Source organism: Pelophylax lessonae (assembly GCF_965119305.1).
Source record: "Pelophylax lessonae genome assembly, chromosome: 9".
Taxonomy (NCBI): Eukaryota; Metazoa; Chordata; class Amphibia; order Anura; family Ranidae; genus Pelophylax; species Pelophylax lessonae.
The window spans coordinates 253,219,279-253,242,803 of record NC_138776.1 but is presented as its reverse complement, the minus strand read 5'-3'; the positions used below and the strand labels follow the sequence as shown (position 1 = coordinate 253,242,803).

General features: G+C 44.3%; 4 protein-coding genes across 4 annotated transcripts in view; 3 read left to right on the top strand and 1 right to left on the bottom strand.

Moving 5' to 3' along the window:
- The window catches only part of LOC309564371 (uncharacterized protein), a gene marked incomplete at its 3' end in the record, with an annotated part of 548,195 nt that overhangs the window by 89,681 nt on the left and 434,989 nt on the right, over nt 1–23,525 (top strand). The gene's annotated exons all lie outside the window — the stretch shown is intronic.
- The window catches only part of LOC309562771 (uncharacterized protein), a 379,789-nt gene that overhangs the window by 86,628 nt on the left and 269,636 nt on the right, over nt 1–23,525 (top strand). The gene's annotated exons all lie outside the window — the stretch shown is intronic.
- The window catches only part of LOC309562634 (uncharacterized protein), a 148,791-nt gene that overhangs the window by 73,720 nt on the left and 51,546 nt on the right, over nt 1–23,525 (top strand). The window lies entirely within an intron of this gene.
- Nucleotides 1–23,525, bottom strand: part of LOC309563392 (uncharacterized protein) — a gene marked incomplete at its 3' end in the record, with an annotated part of 114,417 nt that overhangs the window by 58,097 nt on the left and 32,795 nt on the right. The window contains 6 exon segments of the mRNA XM_082267786.1: nt 114–201; nt 205–213; nt 216–419; nt 1,310–1,388; nt 8,570–8,763; nt 20,594–21,861. Of these exon segments, the coding sequence (XP_082123912.1) occupies nt 114–201; nt 205–213; nt 216–419; nt 1,310–1,388; nt 8,570–8,763; nt 20,594–21,861 (1,842 nt within the window).

Here is a 23,525-nt window from a genome sequence, read left to right as displayed (position 1 = left end):
ACACACACTGACTGAATACATTGTTTCTATGTCTTTATATCAGAGGATGTGTGTATCTAGGGGGGTCCTCAATACTCTTCTCTCCTTTACAAGAAATGAAAGTCTCCTCTTACCCGGTGATGTGAGGGGCGGCCGCTTCTCCATCATGACATCAGACGTGCAGAAAGAGAAAGTGACTTCCTGATAAACACAATGATACAGTCACCATCCAGACACATCCCTTGTCTGTTACTGGATAATGTCCCAGAATTCCCGGCACCGCTCACCTCTCCTGTCAGAAGCTCAATGATCTCGCTGGTGACTTCTTTGACCTTCTTGTTCTTTCTCAGGGATTGAGATGGAGGATCTATGACAGGTCTCTGAATCTTCATCATGTTGGAAGCAACCAAGCCATCAGACAATTTGAAAGCTATATAATTCTGTATTGAAAACCAAAACACCATCCAAACTAGATTAAACCTCCCAAAGCATTCAAATGATTGTCATTATGTGTTTAACATCACCCCACAAGTAATGTCAGGTCTGTGTTTTATTAATAGAGATAAGAGTGATGTCATGTGACCTCCCAGAATCCTCCTCACCTCTCCGGTCAGCTCTGTGTTTTATTAATAGAGATAAGAGTGATGTCATGTGTCCTCCCAGAATCCTCCTCACCTCTCCGGTCAGCTCTGTGTTTTATTAATAGAGATAAGAGTGATGTCATATGACCTCCCAGAATCCTCCTCACCTCTCCGGTCAGCTCTGTGTTTTATTATTAGAGATAAGTGTGATGTCATGTGACCTCCCAGAATCCTCCTCACCTCTCCGGTCAGGTCTGTGTTTTATTAATAGAGATAAGAGTGATGTCATGTGACCTCCCAGAATCCTCCTCACCTCTCCGGTCAGGTCTGTGTTTTATTAATAGAGATAAGAGAGATGTCATGTGACCTCCCAGAATCCTCCTCACCTCTCCGGTCAGGTCTGTGTTTTATTAATAGAGATAAGAGTGATGTCATGTGACCTCCCAGAATCCTCCTCACCTCTCCGGTCTGGTCTGTGTTTTATTAATAGAGATAAGAGTGATGTCATGTGACCTCCCAGAATCCTCCTCACCTCTCCGGTCAGCTCTGTGTTTTATTAATAGAGATAAGAGTGATGTCACGTGACCTCCCAGAATCCTCCTCACCTCTCCGGTCAGGTCTGTGTTTTATTAATAGAGATAAGAGTGATGTCATGTGACCTCCCAGAATCCTCCTCACCTCTCCGGTCAGCTCTGTTTTATTAATGGAGATAAGAGTGATGTCATGTGACCTCCCAGAATCCTCCTCACCTCTCCGGTCAGCAGGTAAACAATCTCCAGGGTCAGGTTTAATATCCTTTCAGTCATGTGACTCCGCTCCTTCTCCATCCTTGGTCAGGTGATCCACGTGGAGGTGCGATCTCGTAGATTGAATCTTCCTTTCCGTTAAAGCATTTGGCTCTATCAAGAAATAAAACGTGGGAATTAGATGAAGTGATATCGATGTAAATGAATATACAGTAGAAGAAATATGCTCGGATGTTTTTACTGCAGAATCCATGCTTCAGGGGGAAAAGAAAGAGAAAAAGCAGACGAGGAGGGGGGTTGTTTTTGTCGTTGTTCTCTTTCTTCCCTCGTCCTGTAATAAAAAAAAAAAAACACAAATTCTACCGAAAATGTTTATTGGCTCCACTGTTGTATCTGACTTCCTCGCAGTTCTCTTCAAAATGACACACTTGACCTGAATAACAAGTTTATATGTCCCAACCCCCCCACTTTAACCAATCCGGGGACCTGCCAGGACCCCCTTCTCCCATAATAAGAAGACGATATTACCTCCTCCTCTCCGACTCCCTCCAACCTCATATCCACCACCAGAAGGTTTGGAAAAATGATTGGAGCTACACCTCCTCCTAAGGACTACAACAAAATGGCCACTTAGCCAAAAAAAAAACAACCAAAATCATTCTAACTAAAAATTCTACTGCTTCCAAGTTTTTAGCACTAAAGAATTACCTTTTTACACAGCATTAGCTTTGTTTTACTAAAACAATGCCTTTAACACAATAATGGTGGATATTGTGAGTTCTACAACAAAATGGCTGCTACCTCTCCTGTACTGAGGACACTTCCTCAAATAGAAGACGGTCGCCCTCTAGTGGTGGCTTTCGCTCTACACAGGTATAAAAGGGTCTGTTTCTGAGTTCATGTGTTATTGTACAGAGAAATTGGCCCGGGAGCGAAAGGTCGGGGAATTTAGGTAGTGTAGTGGTTGGTAGGGTGTTATTTTGGAATTTCTGACTCGAAATCTCCTATCTCATACCTTTAAAACGATGCAAGCTGGCATTAGAAACAGGCATTTGGGGTGTGTTTTTGCCACTAGCAAAGCAGCCTACAATGCATATTATCAAAGGCGTAACTACAGGGGTTGCAATTGCAACCGGGCCCCATGCTCCAGGGGGCCTGTGCGGCTCCCCTGTCTGTACACCAGGATAGGAGGGGTGACGGGGGGCAGCATGTAGAGAAATCACTGTCCTACTGTTTACTGTACTAATCAGGGGCGTAACTACAGGGGTTGCAATTGCCTACCGAACCCCATGCTCCAGGGGGCCTGTGCGGCTCCTCTGGATAGGAGGAGTGGCGGGGGCAGCATGTAGAGAAATCACTGTCCTCCTTTTTCCTCCTGTAGCTGCAGGAGAAAAAAATGGAGGAGATTGGTTCCTCTGTATGCTGCCCCCCCCCCCCCCCGCCACTCCTCCTATCCAGTTCACTTGTGTTCTGCTGTCTCTGGGCCCCTGTGTGCTCCCCTGGTCCTGGTCCCCCCCCCCCCCCCCCCCACTACTGTGCTCCCTTCCCTCTCCTGCTGGCTGCTACAGGGGATGTGTCACAATAGAGAACCAGAAAGGGGTCGGTAAATATGTCATTTACCAGCTCCTTCCTTTTCTGAATGGACAGAGTCATAGTCAGTGACATTGTAATCCTAATCCCCTAAAAAGTTTTGTTGCCCTTCTCTGGACTCTCTCCAGCTCCAATACATCCCTCCTGAGGACTGGCGACCAGAACTGGACAGAATACTCCAGATGTGGCCGGACCAGAGTTTTATAAAGTGGAAGGATTATAGATTTATCTCTGGAATAAATCCCCTTCCTTATGCATGCTAATATTCTGCCAGCTTTGGCAGCTGCAGCTTGACATTGCATGCTATTGCCTAATCTATCTTCCACTAAGACTCCCAGATCTTTCTCCATTTTTGATTCCCCCAAAGGTTCCCCCCCCTAGCCAGAGATGTATAGTAACTAAGTAGAACTAATTCACTACTGTACTTAAGTACCGAAAGGCGATATCTGTACTTTCCTAGAGTAGAATTTTTTTCTCCTACTTCCACTTTTACTTCACAACATTTTTTTGATGATTTCAATACTTCTACTCCGATATTTTTTTTTTTTGTGCTTCATAGTTACTCGTTACTATTATAAAAATTACCACTGCCAGAACAGTAGATGGCAGGTTTCATGAAGCTCAAAACATGTGTATTAGGCCCCGTTCACATAGGGGCGACGCTACTTCGCACCGCGACCTCGGAGCGGCCGCCACGGACTTCAAAACATTGAAGTCTATGGCGGTCGCCTCCAGGTCGCCCCAAAGAAGCTCCGGACCCTTTTTCTAAGTCGGAGCGACTTGTGTCGCTCCTATTAGAACGGGTCCGCAGCTTCCCTATGGGTGGCGACCTACGGCGACCTGTGAGGCGACCAGGTCGCCTCACAGGTCGCCTCAGTGTGAACCGGGACTTATCAGCGCATACGAAAATAAATGCTACTGTGTGTATAAATAAAAGCTGCATTTGAAATAATAAAAAAACAATATAATGTTCAAACTTTTGACTTCTTTCTTTAAAAACTACATAACACAGTACTTGTACTTTTATTTTCAGTACTTGAGTAGCAATTTTTTTTTTCAAAACTACTGGTACTTTTACTTTCAGTACTTGAGTAGCAAAATTTTAAAAAAAAAAACTACTTGCAATACTTAAGTACAAAAAATGTTGAATACTTTAGTACTTCTACTCAAGTCACTTTTTGATCGAGCACTTCCACTTCTACTCAAGTCACTTTTTGATCGAGCACTTATACTTTTACTCAAGTATGGGTTTCGAGTACTTTATACAACTCTGCCCCTAGCTTGTATATTGCTTTAATGTTATTGGTCCCTAAGTGCAATACCTTGCACTTATCCACATTAAACCTCATTTGCCATGTAGTTGCCCACTCTGTTATTTTGTCCAGGTCATTCTGCAAGATTTCTGCCTCACGATGTGCAGTTATTGCCCTGCCCGATTTTGTGTCATCTGCAAAAACTGAGATCGAACTACTGATCCCGTCCTCAATGCTGTTTATGAATAAATTGAACAAAATTGGTCCCAGAACTGAGCCTTGGGGGACCCGACTTACCACCCAGACCAGTCTGAGTATGGCATCATAGAGAGCCAGTATTCAGCTTTCCCTCACAGTCCCACCAAAAGAACATTTGAGACATACAGTGCCTTTAAAAAGTATTCATATCCCTTGACATTTTCCACATGTTGTCATACAACCAAAAACGTAAATGTATTTTATTGGGATTTTATGTGATAGACCGACACAAAGTGGCACATAATTGTGAAGTGGAAGGAAAATTATACAGTAAACCCCCCTCCATTGCGGGGGTTACGTTCCGGACCCAGCCGCGAAAAGTGAAAATCTGCGAAATAGAAAAACCCTATTAAAATGCATTGTAGGCATGTTGTTTTTTACTGTCACTGTACGTGCATTTTAACCACTTAAGCCCCGGAAGATTTTACCCCCTTCCTGACCAGGGTTTTTTTTTGCGATTTTTTACTGCGTGACTTTAACGGACAATTGCGCGGTCGTGCGACACTGTACCTAAACGAATTTCACGTCCTTTTTTTCCCACAAACAGATCTTTCTTTTGGTGGTATTTGATCACCTGTGCGATTTTTTGATCATGCGCTATAAACAAAAAAAGAGCGTCAATTTTGCAAAAATAACAATATTTTTCACTTTTTTTTATATGAAATTCCCCCCCAAAAAAAAAGTAAAAATCAAAATTTTTTAACATTTTCGGCCAATTTGTTTTATGCTATATATATTTGGTAAAAAAAAAAAATCGCAAAAAGCGTATTTTGATTGGTTTGCGCAAAAGTTATCGCATTTACTAACAAAGGGAAAGATTTTTGTCATTTTTGGTGTTTTTTTTTTTAACGAGTAATGGCGGCGATCTGCAATTTTTTTTGCGGTACTGCGACATTGCGGCGGACAGATCGGACCCTTGACTGACATTTTTGACACTTTTGGGGGTACCAGTGACATTACTGCAGTAATCAGTGCTATAAATATGCACTGTTACTGTAAAAATGACACTGGCAGGGAAGGGGTTAACTGTATTGGAGAGGGAGGGGTTAAGTGTGTCCTAGGGGCGTGTTTCTAACTGTGATGGGACATGGCTACTAGTGTAAAAACAGAGATCAAGGGTCCTACATAGTAGAACCGTCTGATCTCCATTTTTACACAGGGGAGAATGACAGGCGGCTTGTTTACATAAGCCACTCCGCCTTTCTCCCGCTCTACCGACGATCGTAGTGTGACCGGCGGACATCGAGTCCGCCGGTCACACGCCCGCACTCCTCCGTGAACCAGCCGAGGCGGGCGCGCGCTCGCCCGCTATTGGCTCTAAACCCAGTGACAGGCGAGCGACGTAGACCTACGTCACTCTGCCTGGCCGGGGCTGACTGCCGCAGTAAATATACTGTGCGCAGTCGGCAACCGGTTAAGGTCTTTCAACACACTTTTAAAACAATAGAAACTCATTTAAACACATAAAATATACTGAGAGACATAGCAAGAGCTATGGAAAGCACAAAAATATTTCATTTTTAATGATTTATATAGTAAAATAACATTACAAAAAAAAAAAAAAAACGCAATATACCGGGACCGCAAAAACTGAACCGCGATGGAGCGGGGGTTTACTGTAAATGGTTTTCAAAACATTTTACAAATAAATCTGTGAGAAGTGTGGCGTGCATTTGTATTCACCCCCTGGAGTCAATACTTTGTAGAACCGCCTTTCCCTGCAATTACAGCTGCAAGTCTTTTTGAGGATGTCTCTACCAGCTTTGCACATCTAGAGAGGGACATTTTTGCCCATTTTTCTTTGCAAAATAGCTCAAGCTCTGTCAGATTGGATGGAGAGCGTCTGTGAACTTTTCAAGTCTTGCCACAGATTCTCAATTGGATTTAGGTCTGAACTTTGACCAGGCCATTCTAACACATGAATATGCTTTGATCTAAACCATTCCATTGTAGCTCTGGCTGTATGTTTCGGGTTGTTGTACTGCTGGAAGGTGAACCTCCGCCCCAGTCTCAACTATTTTGCAGACTCTAACAGGTTTTGTTCTAAGATTGCTCTGTATTTGGCTCCATCCATCTTCCCATCAACTCTGACCAGCTTCCCTGTCCCTGCTGAAAAAAAGCATCCCCATAACATGACGCTGCCACCACCATGTTTCACGGTGGTGTGTTCAGGGTGATGTGCAGTAGTTTTCTGCCACACCCAGTTTTCTGCTTTTAGGCCAAAAAGTTAAATTTTGGTCTCATCTGACCAGAGCACCTTCTTCCACATGTTTGCTGTGTCCCCCACATGGCTTCTTGCAAACTGCAAACAGGACTTCTTATGGCTTTCTTTTTACTATGGCTTTCTTCTTGCCACTCTTCCATAAAGGGCAGATTTGTGGAGCGCACGACTAATAGTTGTTCTGTGGACAGATTCTCCCATCTGAGCTGTGGCTCTCTGCAGCTCCTCCAGAGTTACCATGGACCTCTTGGCTGCTTCTCTGATGAATGCTTTCCTTGCCCGGCCGGTCAGTTTAGGTGGACGGCCATGTCTTGGTAGGTTTGCAGTTGTGCCATACTCTTTCCATTTTTGGATGATGGATTGAACAGAGCCCTGTGAAATGTTCAAAGCTTGAGATTTTTTTTTATAACCTAACCCTGCTTTTTCCTTCTCCACAACTTTATCCCTGACCTGTCTGGTGTGTTCCTTTGCCTTCATGATGCTGTTTGTTCGCAAAGGTTCTCTAACAAATCTCTGAGGGCTTCACAAAACAGTATTTATACTGAGATTAAATTATACACATGTGGGCTCTTTTTACTAATTAGGTAACTTCTGAAGGCAATTGGTTCCACTAGATTTTAGTTAGGGGTATCAGAGTAAAAGAGGCTGAATATAAATGCACGCCACTCTTTTCACATATTTATTTGTAAAAAAAATTTGAAAACCATTTATCATTTTCCTTCCACTTCACAATTATGTGCCATTTTGTGTTGGTCTATCTAAAATCCCAATAAAATACATTTACGGTTTTGGTTGTAACATGACGAAATGTGGAGAATTTCAAAGGGTATGAATACTTTTCCAAGGGACTGTATCCACTACTTCCTGGTAGGCGCCCTCCCCACAGCGGAGAACTTTGTTGTAAAGCTTTGTCGAAGATTTGCCCTGTTTAGAAATACCTCGAGCAGTCTGACCTGGGGGAGCACAAGAAAATTAAGTACAAGCAACTTGTGGTCTCCGACCCTTGGCGGTTCCCCTGCCGACCTCTATGTCACTACAGCTACGTGGATAGCGCTGTTTATTCTTTATTTACATTGTTTTATAAAAAATGTGTGGCGTCACCCCCATGCACGTCACTTGCCAAGGTGAATGACATACAGGCATAACCCTTCATTCAGAAAGGAGGAGGGGGGGCATGCCTAGCGCCACATCATCGGGAGGCACGGCGGCTGAACCTGGAAGATCCGACGGGCCTCTCGATGACATCACAAGCAGCATGGCAGCACAGGACCAAGTGGTTGCAGGAGACAAGTGGATCTCAGGACAACAATGGATCCTCTGGGTGGGTGGGTGGGTATTTAAAATGTGAACACACCACCCGGTACGCTGAACATCCACTTTAAATGGAAAGTCTACTTAAATATGTAAAGTACAGGAAGTTAGAGGAGTCTACTCGTACCTTCAGGATTTTACCAGAGCAATACTGTAAAGGTTCTAATTTATCTAGGTCTGGTTCTGTAATGCTGAAGATGTGTTTCAAAAACCAGGCATCCCGTTTCACTGAACTTGGCGGTCTTGTGGCTTTTAGTCCTCTTGGGCCTTGATGGTAGACAGGACTCCTCCTTGGGTGATGGTGACTCCACCGAGAAGCTTGTTGAGCTCTTTGTTCTTGTGAACACACCACCCGGTACGCTCAAGATCCACTTTAAATGGAAAGTCTACTTAAATATGTAAAGTACAGGAAGTTAGAGGAGTCTACTCGCACCTTCAGGATTTTACCAGAGCAATACTGTGAAGGTTCTACTTTATCTAGGTCAAGGTATATTTAGTAGTATTTGGTCATTTCCAACTGGACTTAACTGGTTCTGTAATGCTGAAGATGTGATTCAAAAACCAGGCATCCCGTTTCACTGAACTTGGCGGTCTTGTGGCTTTTAGTCCTCTTGGGCCTTGATGGTAGACAGGACTCCTCCTTGGGTGATGGTGACTCCACCGAGAAGCTTGTTGAGCTCTTTGTTGTTGTGGACATCCAGCTGGAGGTGTCGGGGGATAATGCTGGTCTTCTTGTTGTCAAGGGTGGCGTTTCCGGCCAGCTTGAGGATCTCCGCTACCAGGTAGACGGGAACTCCGGCCTCAACACGATTTAGTTGCCCTTTCTGAGCAGACGAAGAAAATGACTGAGTGGAAACTGCAGACCAGCCCAGGATAATCAGATCTTTGCCTTAGCCAAAACTTGCCTCCATGCTTGTCTTGACATCTGCAAATGAATGAGGAAGTTCCATCTGAGACCACGGCAGACGGACTCGTAGTTTCCAATGGAACATAAGCGTGGTGATCACTGTAATCACAGTCCATTGACACTTCTTCAACAGAAAGTTCATACTTTGGTACTGACATAGAACTGGAGGAAGAGTCTGCAGGAGCTTTGCATTGCATTGATCACGGCTGCAATGGTTTGCAGGTTGAATGCACATTTTTTGCCGAAAGAATATGTGCAATTATTTTTTGTTGAAGGCAGACTAAGCTTCAAATAATAAAAGGTCATATCAGTTTGCAGACGTGATGTCTTGGTAAGTTATATCTTCATGAGAGAAGAGAGATGTGTGCGGAGGAATGTACCGGGGACAGGGAGAATCACGTAGCCGCTGTCAGTCACCGAGCTTCGGGGATACTATCATCTATATCTGAGGCACTTGAACATATGAGGATATATTATTCTGGATGAAGTACCGTGGTGGATCTGGTGCTGGACCTTAGAGTGGACCCTACCCTGGTTGTTATCTCCACGTTCCATGCTTGGCTGACCTTCCGTAACTTGGGGTCTAAAGTTTCCGGTAAGGGAATCACTTTACATGAGCACGTGGTGATCGTCAGGATTGTGTTCTTACTTATGGTGTTGGAATCTTTTTGCATTCATTTCTGCACTTCAGCATCTGGCCTCACGGACTTTATGGACTTTGCTTAGTCTGTTTTTCCTCCCATATATTCATTTATTTGGAATTTTGGCGCTGTACTTCTTTATATATAAGTTATATCTTCTACCAAACTAAATGGTCACCAGAAAGGTTCCTGGTAAGGGGAATAAGCTATTCCCACGCAATGACAACAAAGACCAGGTTTGACAGAAAAAAAATCTTTACTGCTCTGGTAGGTCATGCTAGAGCTGTTCTAAGCACTTTGCTCCAGTACACCAGTCATACAAAGACACACTTTTCTAAATTAACACAGACTATAACATACAACACGTTTAGTTGGTGTCTTTTCTGGCTGCTTTTTTTTACTGGGCTAACCTAAAAAACACTTTGTACAAGCCTAAAAAAAACTGCTTGCCTTTGACTACAGTGTTTAAAAGAAAACAAGACATAAACTGCAACAGGAAACTGCATTAATACAGGAGGCAAAAATAGGTGGTCAAACTGTGGAATGCTAACACGTTTCATGGGGCATGCCTCCTTCTTCAGAGCTCTGAAAGAGGCGGCCTGTCCCCTGAAAAACAGTCTTCCAACTAGGGGTCGACCGATTATCGGCAAGGCCGATATATCGAGGGCCGATATGCACTTTCTCCGGTATATCGTAATTGGCCCCGGAGGTTTCCGATATTGTCGTGACGTCATTGCGTATGTTGCGCCACGCGCCTCTGCACACTGGGACAGATTCTGCCTTCTTAGGCCACCTCCCTCAGCCTCGTCTGGAGTATGGGAGTCTCGGGACAGTTAGTGTATATGGCACACAGTGTATTTAACACAGCCGCCACATACATACACCCACCCACCCACAGCTGCCCGGTGACAGCCAGCCACCCACACACCCACAGGCCTGTAACAGCCAGCCACAGGCCCTGCCTGTACCAGCCAGCCACCCACCCACCACACAGGGTGCCAGCCAGCCACCCACCAAAGGGTGCCAGCCACCACAGGGTGCCAGCCAGCTAGCCACCCACCCACCACAGGGTTCCAGCCAGCCACCAAATGGTGCCAGCCAGCTACCCACCACAGGGTGAACATTAACATGTTCAGTAACAGATTTGTGTCGAAAATTGTTTATTTTGCAAAACTTTAAATGTTCAAAATATCGGCCAATATTAGCCGATACCGATATGAAATGGCCAAAATATTGGTGTCGGCAACGAAAAACCGATATCGGTCGATCCCTACTTCCAGCTATGCCATACATGGTCAGGTGCCATCGCCCCATGGCTGGAGTTGATATTTGAAAATTCCTTACTATGTGAATATGGAGTCGTCTTTTAGATCCAATAAACATTTATGGTGGTAATGCACTAGGTGTTCGCGCCCTCTTGAGTGTTTTTACAGTTTGTTGAAGATTTCAAGACCTGAGACGGGCTGCATCGTGCGAAGCATTACGGCGACACCATCAGATGTACTAATGTCTGAGCGCTGGCATGGCTTTTTTGTGGAATTTTACTATCCTACACACTTTCAAGTTTCGTCAAATTGATTTCTCTTTCTCCTAGCTTTTTTTTTTTTTTTTTACAATTTTGTGTCATAGGAATAGTGCAGTGTATTACCCCAAATCATTCCAATGGAGTGGGACACCACGACAATGCAAATCCAGTATGCATGCGCAAGAGTTACTTTATCAGTGGCTGCCCAATGGTAGAGGTGGGACCTGTTAGAAGACTGGTAGAAGATAGCAGCAGGGCACACATAAGGGAAAGTGTTTAATAATGCGCACAAATCCTTCTATACCTGGACATTAGGGTGACAGCACACCCACCCCCCAAACAGTGAACTTCTAATTTATTAGCCCATTCATACTAGTAGCTTAAAATGTTTGTAAAGGCTTGTTTTTTTATTTTATTAAAATAGCACACGTGTAATTGTTTTGCACAGAGCAGCCCCTGATCCTCCTTGTTTCGGCTCCCCAACCGGCATTCTGGGCTTCACCCCCCTCTGCTGATTGCCTCCATAGCAAGCCGCTTGCTATGGGGACACTATTGAGTGCTGGCTCCCTCCTCACTGGCAGTAACTGACAGCAGCGGGAGCCAATGACGACTGAAAGAGCCTCGGCTCTTGTGCACATCCCTGGATCGAGATCAGGCATGTATTTAGGCTAAATGCAGAACGTTTTTTACCGACAGACTGATTAGTCATAGTGTCCACTAGAATGCGTCTATTGTCCCTTCATCCATATCTCCTTCCTGCTTGTGCATGCAGGAGGCTTCCAGGTCATAGATCTGCCTTCTGGGGAATTAGGGTTATATTAGGAGTCCCCTCATTTGCCTTTCTAGTAAGATAAAGTCCATTGGAGAAATATTTGGAAGGAATGTGTGTTTCTCCTTCAAGGTCAGCCAGAAAGGTCTACTCCTGTGTACAAAGTATACTCCCGTCACATGATGGCCCTTGTGTGTGCGCATGGTGAACCCCTCCTTTTCTCAACATGTGAGCATCAGCCAGACCCATCGATCTGTGATTTTATTGTACAGTTTTGTAACATTCTTATTTCTGTACAACATATTGTGATTAGGATTTGTCCTGAACACTTTTTCCCCAGACTGACCAAGTCGCTATTTGTTGGCAGTTCCTATTGGTATATCTCGGACAAGAAGGATATCCTTGACCATGTACTGTTACATGCTGTACTTCTATGTCATGATTCTTTATTGTTTGGCATAATTATATTGATTTATTGGCATTTAAAGTGGTTCCAAGGTGAGAACCTTTTTTATGCATTAAAGCGGATTTCCGGCCTCAAAATCGACATAATTGATTTTGGGCCATCCGCTTGCTCTTGGTCACCTGAAAAACAAATGGATAGTTACGATTTTTTTTTTTTTTGTTTACTTACCTTGTTATAGAAGAAAATATACTCACCTTTCTTCCACTTCCTCCCTCTGTGGCCGCGGCCCGCGCCGTCACTTCCTGCTTGCATTGATTCCTGGGAGCTGAACGTCACCGCTCCCAGGAGTCAATGCGCCTGCACCGGCTCCGCTCGTCACTTCCGGTGCAGGCGCGTCATTCCCTGCTAAACAGCTTCTGGGCATGCCCAGAAGCTGTGGAGGGATGACGCGCCCGCACCGGAAGGGACGAGCGGGGCCGGTGCAGGGCATTCTGGGAGAAGAGGACACGGACGAGGATGCAGAAGAGGACGCGCTGGCTTCAGCTGCCCACATCCGAGATGGCAGCGCTGGAGAAGAAATTTTCAAGGTAAGTATTGCTTCTAAAAGGTAAGTGCGACCCGGGACAGTTCAGAGGCTATCCATTATGGAATGTACTAGCCCTGACTGTCCCGGGGGGTATTTTTAGCTACATTTCACCCCCGAGGCCAGAACTCCGCTTTAAGATAAAAAAGCCTTCTGTGTGCAGCAGCCCCCCTCCGCTCCATATGACCCCAGCGATGTTGCACAAGAAGCTCGGCTTTCCAGCACTCTCCCGCCTCATTGGCTGAGACAGCAGTGGGGCGCCACTGACACCCGGTGCTGTCAATCAAAGTCAATGAGCCAATGAGGAGAAAAAGAAGGGCGGGGTGGGGCTGAGACACAGCTCCGTGTCTGAATGGACAGGCAGAGCAGCGGCTCGGCTCGCTTGCTGTGGGGGGGGCACTCGGCAGGAGGGAGGGGCCAAGAGCACTGGCGAGTGACCCCGAAAAGAGGAGGATCTGGGCTGCTCTGTGTATAACCACTACAAAGAGCAGGTAAGTATAACATGTTTGTTATTTTTAAATGAAAAAAAAAAAAGAGAGACTTTAAGTTTCACTTTAACCAATTTTTATTTATTAAAGATTGGCATTTGCCTTTTAACTAATATCTATGATTTTGCCTACAAAGTCCCTAGGGGCGTTTCTTCGATAATCTAAATTCTGGTAATGACAGACAAACCATTACTAATTGAATGAAGACATCCATCCTAGTTTAGGTAGGTACTTGCTCCCACTTCGGTCATCTAGGCCAGGGCTCTCACCTGCCTGCGGCCTTCTGGGACACCTCACAGGTTTCAGTAGACTGCAGAACCATTCACAAAGCGCAGCGGGAAATGGGCTGGGAAGCTGCAAGCTGTGACAGCCGGCTTCCCAAACTCAACATGCCCGCATTGGGGGCCTGATGATAGTCGAAGAATTGCCTCGGGTAAGGACAGCGCCAGATCCTTGGACATATAAGTACCCTTTTGTTAAAAGTCATCAGCTACGGTATTTGGTACTGAAGAACTTCTTCAACAACTTCTGGACCGGAAGGATTTGCCCCCTAATGGCCAGGCCATTTTTTTGTGATTCGGCACTGCGTTAATTTAAAGAACAATTGCGCGGTCGTGCGACGCTGTATCTAAATAAAATTGATGTCCTTTTTTTCCCACAAATAGAGCTTTCATTTGGTGATATTTGATCACCTCTGCGATTTTTATTTTTTTCGCTATAAACAAAAAAAGAGCGTCAATTCTGAAAAAAAAAAAAAACAATAATTTTCACATTCTGCTGTAAAACATTTCCGCAAAAAAAAAAAAATTTAAAATATTAAAAATCTAATTTTTTTTAACATTTTAGCACAATTTGTTGTCTGCTACATATTTTTGGCAAAAAAAAAAAAATCGCAATAAGCGTATTTTGATTGGTTTGCGCAAAAGTTATCGCGTCTACTAACTACGGGAAAGATTTAGGTCATTTTTATTTTTATTTTTTTACTAGTAATGGCGGCGATCTGTGATTTTTCAGATCGGACCCCTAACTGACATTTTTGACACTTTTGGGGGGAGAAGTGACATTACTACAGTAATCAGTGCTAAAAATATGCACTGTTACTGTAATAATGACACTGGCAGGGAAGGGGTTAACCCAGGGGTGATCAAAGGGTTAAATGTGTACCTAGGGGCATGTTTCTAACTGTATGGGGGCGTGGCTTGTGAAAGGATCACAGAGACATGTGATCCTATATAGAAGGATCACAGGCGCTCTGTGATCATTCCAGGGAGAAGAACGGTCAGCTGTGTTTACAACAGCCGACCGTCCTTCTCTCTCAGCGGGGAACGATCACGGGTGCCAGGCGGCAATCGGAGCCAACTGCCCCGTGCATCAGAGTCCTCGCTGCCGAGTGGGGGCAGGAGCACGCCAGCGGCAACGGCGCACGCTCGCCCCCTGGCTGCAGGCACGCAACCGACGTATACCTACGGCGGTTTGAGCAGGAGGGCCAGCCTGCCGCAGTATTAACTGCGTCGGGCGGTCTTTAAGTGGTTACGTTGGCCATACATGGCATCATTTTCAGCCACCTATTGCCGAATCGACAAACTCAAGCTGTGGGTGGCTCTGTTGGCATTACGTGGCTCAATAAAAATCAACTGAAAAATCGAAGTAGCCGGGGGCTTGCTTGTTTGATGTTGGCTGAGCAATAACTGCACCCTATGAGATGCAGTCATTGTTCGGATATCCAGACAGATGTGGATGTTGAGACTGCTTGAATGCAATAGCCAGCAGATAAGATACCTCCATCCATGCTGTTTAGCTCAGATGGAGAAATGACATGACAAGAGGAAACAAAGCCCCGGTTCGGCCCCGCCCCCTCTCTCTTCTAATATGCTAACTGACTTTGATTGACAGCAGCCACAACGCCGCCGCTGTGCTTCAGCACATTAGGAGGGAAAGTACCAGGGGGCCAAGGCACTCGTTCACATCGCTGGACCGCGATGGGGCTCAGGTATTAGTAGGGCTGCTACATACAGAAGGCTTTTTATCTTAATGCATAGAATGCATTAACCACTTCCGGACCGCCCGCTGCGTATTTACATTGCTACTTTGTAGTTCGCTGCCATAACCCCCCATATTTCCCTACATGGTAGGCGGTCCTCTTTCACATAAAAGTGGACCCAGTAGCGGATAGGCCGCGGGATCCCATTTTTTGGAGCGGTAGGAGAGATGCCTCCACCCGCTGCTTCCCTGTTGTTTTCCCCGCTTACCGGAGCCGTCGGCAGCGAGGAAAACAATCCAGTCCATTGCAGTCCTTGGCAGGAAGACAAGTGAGGGCAAGATGGCCCCCACTGGACTCTATGGCATTGGAGGAACAGAGCGGTGTCATACGTCGCTTCCGCCCAACGGCATTAAAGGGCCTAATTTTTATTTTTTTTGTTAAAAAAAAAAAATACTTTTTTTTTTTGCTTTTAAGGGTAGATGCGATGTGAGGCCTTTTTGACCCCAGATGTCACATTAAAGAGGACCTGTCTTGCTTATTTCTTTTTTTTTTTTTTTTTAAATCAGATAATTCTTGCTTATTTCTATTACAAGGGATGTTTACATTAGGTAGTAGTAGGAATGAAAGTGATCAAAAACATTTTTTTGAAAGCGACAGTGTAAAAATAAAGGTAAAATAAATAAGTAAAAAAAAAAAACATTTAAAGTGCCTCGTCCCTCTTAGATCGTGCGCAGAAGCGAACGCATGCGCAAGTCGCGCCCACATATGTAAACGGTGCTCAAACTACACGTGAGGTATCGCCCCGATCCTTAGAGTGAAAGCAATAATTCAAGCCCTAGAACTCCTCTAACTCTAAACTGGTAACCTGTTAAAGTGTCGCCTATGGAGATTTTTAAGTACCCATGTATGTCGCCATTCCACAAGCGTGCGCAATTTTGAAGCATGACATGTTAGGTATCTATTTACTCAGCGTAACATTATCTTTCACATTATAGAAAAAAATTGGGCTAACTTTACTGTGTTCTTATTTTTTAATTAACAAAAGTGTATTTTTTCCCAAAAAATTGTGTTTGTAAGACCACTGCGCAAATACGGTGTGAAAGTATTGCAACAATCTCCATTTTATTCTCTAGGGTCTCTGCTAAAATGAACAAAGAAAAAAATGTATACATATATATATATATATATACATATATATATATATAGCCGACGACCACCGGCTGGATGGAGTCTGGATCTAAGCCGGATGTAGCTTCGATCGGGTCTCCAATGACGTAACCCGGAGGCGGCGTCCATGACGTCACATCTGGTTTACTCGGCTGACAAATACTGTAGCTGCTGACTTAAAATATCTGGATATATACATACACACACACACATATATATATATATATATATATATATATATATATATATACACACACACACATATATACACAGTACAGACCAAAAGTTTAGACCCACCTTCTCATTCAAAGAGTTTTTTTTATTTTCATGACTATGTAAATTGTAGTGTGACACTTCAAGAGGAAGTCACCTGAAATGGTTTTCACTTCACAGGTGTGCCCTGTCAGGTTTAATAAGTGTGATTTCTTGCCTTATAAATGGGGTTGGGACCGTCAGTTGTGTTGTGCAGAAGTCAGGTGGATACACAGCTGATAGTCCTACTGAATAGACTGTTAGAATTTGTATTATGGCAAGAAAAAAGCATCTAAGTACAGGAAAACAAGTGGCCATCATTACTTTAAGAAATGAAGGTCAGTCAGTCTGAAAAATTGGGAAAACTTTGAAAGTGTCCCCAAGTGCAGTCACAAAAACCATCAAGCGCTACAAAGAAACTGGCTGACATGCGGACCGCCCCAGGAAAGGAAGACCAAGAGTCACCTCTGCTGCGGAGGATAAGTTCATCCGAGTCATCAGCCTCAGAAATCGCTCAGATTAGAGATCAGGTCAATGGCACACGGAGTTCTAGCAGCAGACACATCTCTAGATCAACTGTTAAGAGGAGACTGTGTGAATCCGGCCTTCATGGTAGAATATCTGCTAGGAAACCACTGCTAAAGAAAGGCAACAAGCTGAGGAGACTTGTTTGGGCTAAAGAACACAAGGAATGGACATTAGACCAGTGGAAATCTGTGCTTTGGTCTGATGAGATCTTTGGTTCCAACCACCGTGTCTTTGTGCGATGCAGAAAAGGTGAACAGATGGACTCTACATGCCTGGTTCCCACCGTGAAGCATGGAGGAGGAGGTGTGATGGTGTGGGGGTGCTTTGCTGGTGACACTGTTGGGGATTTATTCAAAATTGAAGGCATACTGAACCAGCATGGCTACCACAGCATCTTGCAGCGGCATGCTATTCCATCCGGTTTGCGTTTAGTTGGACCATCATTTATTTTTCAACAGGACAATGACCCCAAACACACCTCCAGGCTGTGTAAGGACTATTTGACCAAGAAGGAGAGTGATGGGGTGCTGCGCCAGACGACCCCTGGCCTCCACAGTCACCGGACCTGAACCCAATCCAGATGGTTTGGGGTGAGCTGGACCGCAGAGTGAAGGCAAAAGGGCCAACAAGTGCGAAGCATCTCTGGGAACTCCTTCAAGACTGTTGGAAGATTTCAGGTGACTACCTCTTGAAGTGTGACTCTACAATTTTCATAGTCATGAAAATAAAGAAAACTCTTTGAATGAGAAGGTGTGTCCAAACTTTTGGTCTGTACATATATATATATATATATATATACACACACATACACTGTATATATATATATATATATATATATATATATATATATATATATATATATATATATATATATATATATATATATATATATACACACACACATACACACACACATATATATATATATATATATATATATATATATATATATATATATATATATATATATATATATACATACATACTGTACATATACACACACACACACGTATACACACACACACACACACACACTTCCTTTCAGTCTCCCCAAAAAATGAAAAGTCAGCAGCTACAAATACTCTAGCTGCTACCTTAAAATATCTGGGCACTTACCTGTCCAAGGATCCAGCCCTGTCCTCACCCGAGCCAATTCTTTAGTGGGCTTTGGGTCAAGGCGCCAGCATCTTAATTAAGGGAAACCGGCAGTAAACCCTTGTGGCTTCTCACTGCACATGCGCAAACCAGGTTGCACTTTGTGAATGGTCCTGCAGTCTTCTGGGCTGTGATGTGCCCCAGAAGGCCGTGGACGAAGGGGAGGTTTGAACTTCCTCCCGGTGATCCAGGAGACCGTTCTGCTTTAATGTCACAAAAAGTTTCAAAAATGTAGGAAAGCTTACATAAATTATATCCATATGGGGGGGGGGGGGGGGGCAGTATATTTCCTATGCTAATCCTTTTCAATATGTGTCCCAGGACTTCCCCTACCCTCCCCTTTCATACTTTTTCCTAAAACCTCTTTCTCTATTTTAGAACTTGGTGTACATAAACCTGCCCAAACCTAATAATCAGTATCTCTAAAATAATAAATATCAGTTAAGGATGCATACAGTACATAGACCTTTACTTTACTTAGCTGTCTAGTCCTTCCATTTGTCTGTTATTTTCTCCTATTAACATATTCTAGTCATACTATCGTCATGCTGTGCTAACATTTGTTTTTCTACATCAGTGATCCTCAAACTACGGCCCTCCAGCTGTTGTGGAACTACACGTCCCATGAGGCATTGTAAAATTCTGACATTCACAGACATGACTAGGCATGATGGGAATTGGAGTTCCTGAACAACCGGAGGGCCGTAGTTTGAACACCCCTGTTCTACATTATAGTCAACAATGACTAATAAAAACAATAAAATCTTTAAAAAAAAATACAATTAACAAGACAAAAACTGAAAGCAAAGAAATGGCAAAACATGACACTGGCGAAAAAAAAACAAAAAAAAAAAAACGGAGGTACTTCCTGTGTGGGAGGGGTTATATAGGGGGTCATCAATTCTGATTGGTTGCCAGTGTCCTTCACCTATAGATGGCCTATATAACCCACATGTAATGATTATGGCTCTGGGTCCCGTGATGTACGAAAATAAAAAAATATTTGTCATCGATTACAGGACAAAGACAGAGAGGAAAATGAGATTCCAGCCTTAAGAAAAAACATAATTTAAGAACATACATAGAAGACGCAAGTTTACTCGCCTACTTCATCCCGGCAGAGTAAAAATCGAAGACGAGGGACAACATTTTTTAAAACAAGGTTTTCATCATTAGAAAGACGCATGGCATTTAATATTTGTGTGGACTTTTCATGGTTAGCAAACTTCATTCCGGATCCTTACATGCTTCTGTTCTGTAAATTCAGAGACAGGCTATTGCAGTAATTTCCTCCTTCCCGGGTACTGAGAGGAAGGCTCTTCAAGATTCAAGATTTTTTTGTACGCAGTGTACAGAATGTTCCCATTGTTGCAAGAAAGCGACATGGCGACATTTACATTTCCTGCCAGTTTTTAGAAAATTATAGCTGACTGTTGATCGAAACAGGGCAGTATATTTTAATTAATAAGCTAATTATATACTGTATGTTATGTGTTCTTTTTTTTTTTTTGCTTTAGGACGATCTGAGGTTATTGCTACAGCCTCTTCCACAATTAAAAGGCGATTACGGCTTTTAATTACTTGATGGGTCACAAGATTTGCCATTTGTATTAGAGATCGACCGATTATCGGCAACACCGATATATATCGGGGGCCGATATGCACTTTCCCCGATATATCGGAATCGGAAAGCTAGAGGCATCACCCAGGTACCGGCGTCCATAGCCAACGGTCGGCTGACTTGTAATGACAACCGATGCGGCTCAGAAGCCGCTCAGCTGTCATTACAAGCAGCGGGAGGGGACGTCCCCCCCCCCCACCTCCTGCCACCTTCCACGGCTCACCCGGGTCTCCCGACCCACCGCCGCCGAAGAGAAGACCTGGTGTAGCATGAAGATGTGTCACCGTGAAAGCCGGTATCCCTGCCGCAAGTGCGCATGCGCCAGTCTCCATGTAAAAAACCCGGAAGTGATGTCATGACATCACTTCCGGGTACTCTGCGCCAAATTAAAAAAACTGACAGCATTCAAAACAGCCAAACTTGGTGCTTTGAATGCTTTTCAGTCCCGAGGAGGGGTTTGGGGTCTTTTAGACCCACAGATCCCTCCACAACAGTACCTTTAGAAAAAAAATAATACATGTTTAAAATATTAAAAATATCGGCCGATGACCGAAATATCGGTATCGGCATTAAAAAACAATATCAGTCTATCACTAGTTTGTATACGACACCCATAACATTCTGAATGTCATTTTGGCTTCACGCCAGCGTGCGTTCTTTGATGTTTAATAAGACTGGCTCTCTGAGAATAGGATTTCCCACAATCCGCACACGAAAACAGCGGCAATCCTGTATGTGTCCTCTGGTGCTCGGTGAGATAAACTCTCCGGGTAAAACATCTCCCACATTCTGGACAGGAGTATGGCTTCTCCCCGGTGTGAGTTCTTTGATGCCCAATAAGATTGGCTCTTTGGGTAAAACACCTCCCACATTCAGAACACTTAAATGGCTTCTCTCCCGTGTGAATCCTCTTGTGGTTAATGTAAGCAGAAATAAGGGAAAAACCTTTCCCGCATTCGGAACACGAATACGGCTTCTCCCCTGTGTGAGTCCGCTGATGCTCGGTAAGACTGGCTCTCCTGGAAAAACATTTACCGCATTCTGCACATGAGAATGGTGTCACCCCAGTGTGAGTTCTTTGATGTACGAGTAGGTTGGCCCTCCGAGTAAAATACTTCCCGCATTCCATACATGAGAAGGGTGACACAGCGGGATGAGTTCTCTGGTGCGTAATAAGATGGGACCTCTGGGTAAAACATTTACCACATTTGGAACAGGAAAACTGAGTCACCCCGGTATGAGTACGCTGATGGAGTACAAGACTGGTTTTCCGGGTAAAACACTTCCCACATTCTGAACAAGAAAATGGAGACACTCCGGTGTGAGTCCTCTCGTGTTCGGTAAGGCTGACTCTGCGGGTAAAACATCTCCCGCACTGTGAACACGAGAATGGCTTCTCCCCCGTGTGAGTTCTCTGATGCGACGCAAGATTGCCTATCTGGGTAAAACACTTCCCGCACTCAGAACACGAGAAAGGCTTCTCAGGGTTGTGGATCCGTTCGTGAATGGCAAGAGTTGACTTTTGTTTAAAACATTTCCCGCACTCAGAACACGGATATGGTCTGTTGTCTGTGTGAGTTCTTTCATGCTCAAAAAGAGAGGATTTCCAAGAAAAGCATTTCCCGCATACAGAGCAAGAAAATTGACCCTCCGCAGTCCGATTTCTCTGGTTTGATGTCACTTCTGTTCCCTGGGCAAAAAATCTCCCATATACAGAAAACGGCAACTTTCCACCCCTTCTACGAGTTTTACGGCGGGCGAGGGGAGGCGAGCTCTTAGGAAAACTCCCATCATGTGTAGAAGGTTCTGAAGAAGCATGAGGTGATGGATGGAGATCTGGGGTGATGGAGCTTTCCTGTGAAGAATCAGATGTGACACCCTCATCTTCCATTTCACCATCTGTAAAGATAATAAAATTATTCCTATTGCATTGTTCATCTGCAAGAAATAAAATAAACTGGATAAGAAGGAAGGGTTAAAAGGGAAAATACCATTTATTTATGCAGGCAGACCATGACTGTTGGAAGGACGGACAAGCAGGGTGCAGTACAAAGTCTCCTGAAAATATTAAAAGCAGCCTGCCTCAGTACACATGTAATAAGAAAAAGCAACACTCAAACTGGAGTCCCAATAAGTCCTGATAGGGAGTTGAGAAATCCATGCTCAGGTTTCGAGTGTCTTCCAATCACCCATACAAAATGCAAGCCGGCAACCTGAAACATCCAAGTGTACGATTCTTATTTGTTACAAGGTGATTACAGGATAAAACAGCTTTCGTGTTCCGAAAAGGTGGCCTTATTCATAACATCTTATGCATTTCAGATGTCGTAATGACGAAACCCGTCGGGAGGTGACGACGTCGTAATGGCAAAACGCGCCGGGCGGAGCTAGCCTGCATCACGTCGTCACACCCGGAAGTCAGCCATCACTCTGGTGGGAACAGAGGACCATTCTGTGGCACTGTGTTTTTATATACTCTGCTTGTCTTATTACACCGGATGGTGAGTGCAAGTCTTTGATTCTTAATAAAATTGTTTTAAACATATAACACTATGGGCGTGTTTCTCTGGCATTTCTCCCCATGTATGAGGCCTGATGAAATACCGATGTGTTTTATGCCTGTCTGGAGATATAAGGAGGATTGATTCCACATTTCACTCTATGCGGAGTATGGTTATTAAAGGCTTTCTGCTGCCTGGCTGATTGGATCCACGGATTTCCCCAGTTTCCTTCCGGGGATAGCGGGGTTTAGTGGTCCCTTAAATCACTTACTGCTGTTCTGATCTTCACCTGTCGGTAAGAGGCAGAGTATAGGCTATGACTAAGGCTACTTGGCCGAAACGCATAGGCTGTTTTATCCTGATATCACCTTGTAGCTATTCAAGACTTAGGCTTCCGGCTGCCTATTTTTGTTTGCACCCTGCCTCAGTGCTCCTCTCTGATGCAAGCAGTGGGCTGGCTCTTGCGAGGAGTTATGCAAATATCAAAATGCCTTGATGGGTGTTGCGACAGACCCAACTGGGACAGGGGCTTTTGGAGGGGACTCCAGGGTAGCCTCTTTCCTACTAACTATGGGCCCTGGCTTTTGAGGGGGCTCTACTCTTTGGGAGGTAGGTGCCTGAGGGACCTTTGAAGTGGTTTTGCTTTGGATTCGGGGTCCATGTCTCCCTGAAACACAAAGACTGTGGGAACCTAGGACCTGGATACAGATCTGGGGCCTCTGTGCCCAAACCAGCAATGACTGCTTCACACCCCCTCCTCCTAGACTCAGAATAGATAATTAGTCAAAAGTTAATATAAACAGCTCGAAACAACCTGATGCTGGTATCTCCCACTGTTGTGTGTAATCTGTTTAATAAGGTGTCTGTCATTGTATAATTTCCCATTGTGTGCCTCCCTGGTGTGAATCTCCATTAATTATTGTTTAGGTCTGTGTGCTAATCCTCTTGGAGATGTGACCAGCATTGTGTCCACATTATCTTGTTACCAAACCAGTGTTTATGTTAGCTGTTCATTAGCTGTACGGATGATTAGATTGCTGTTTACAGTTTGCATTGTTTAGG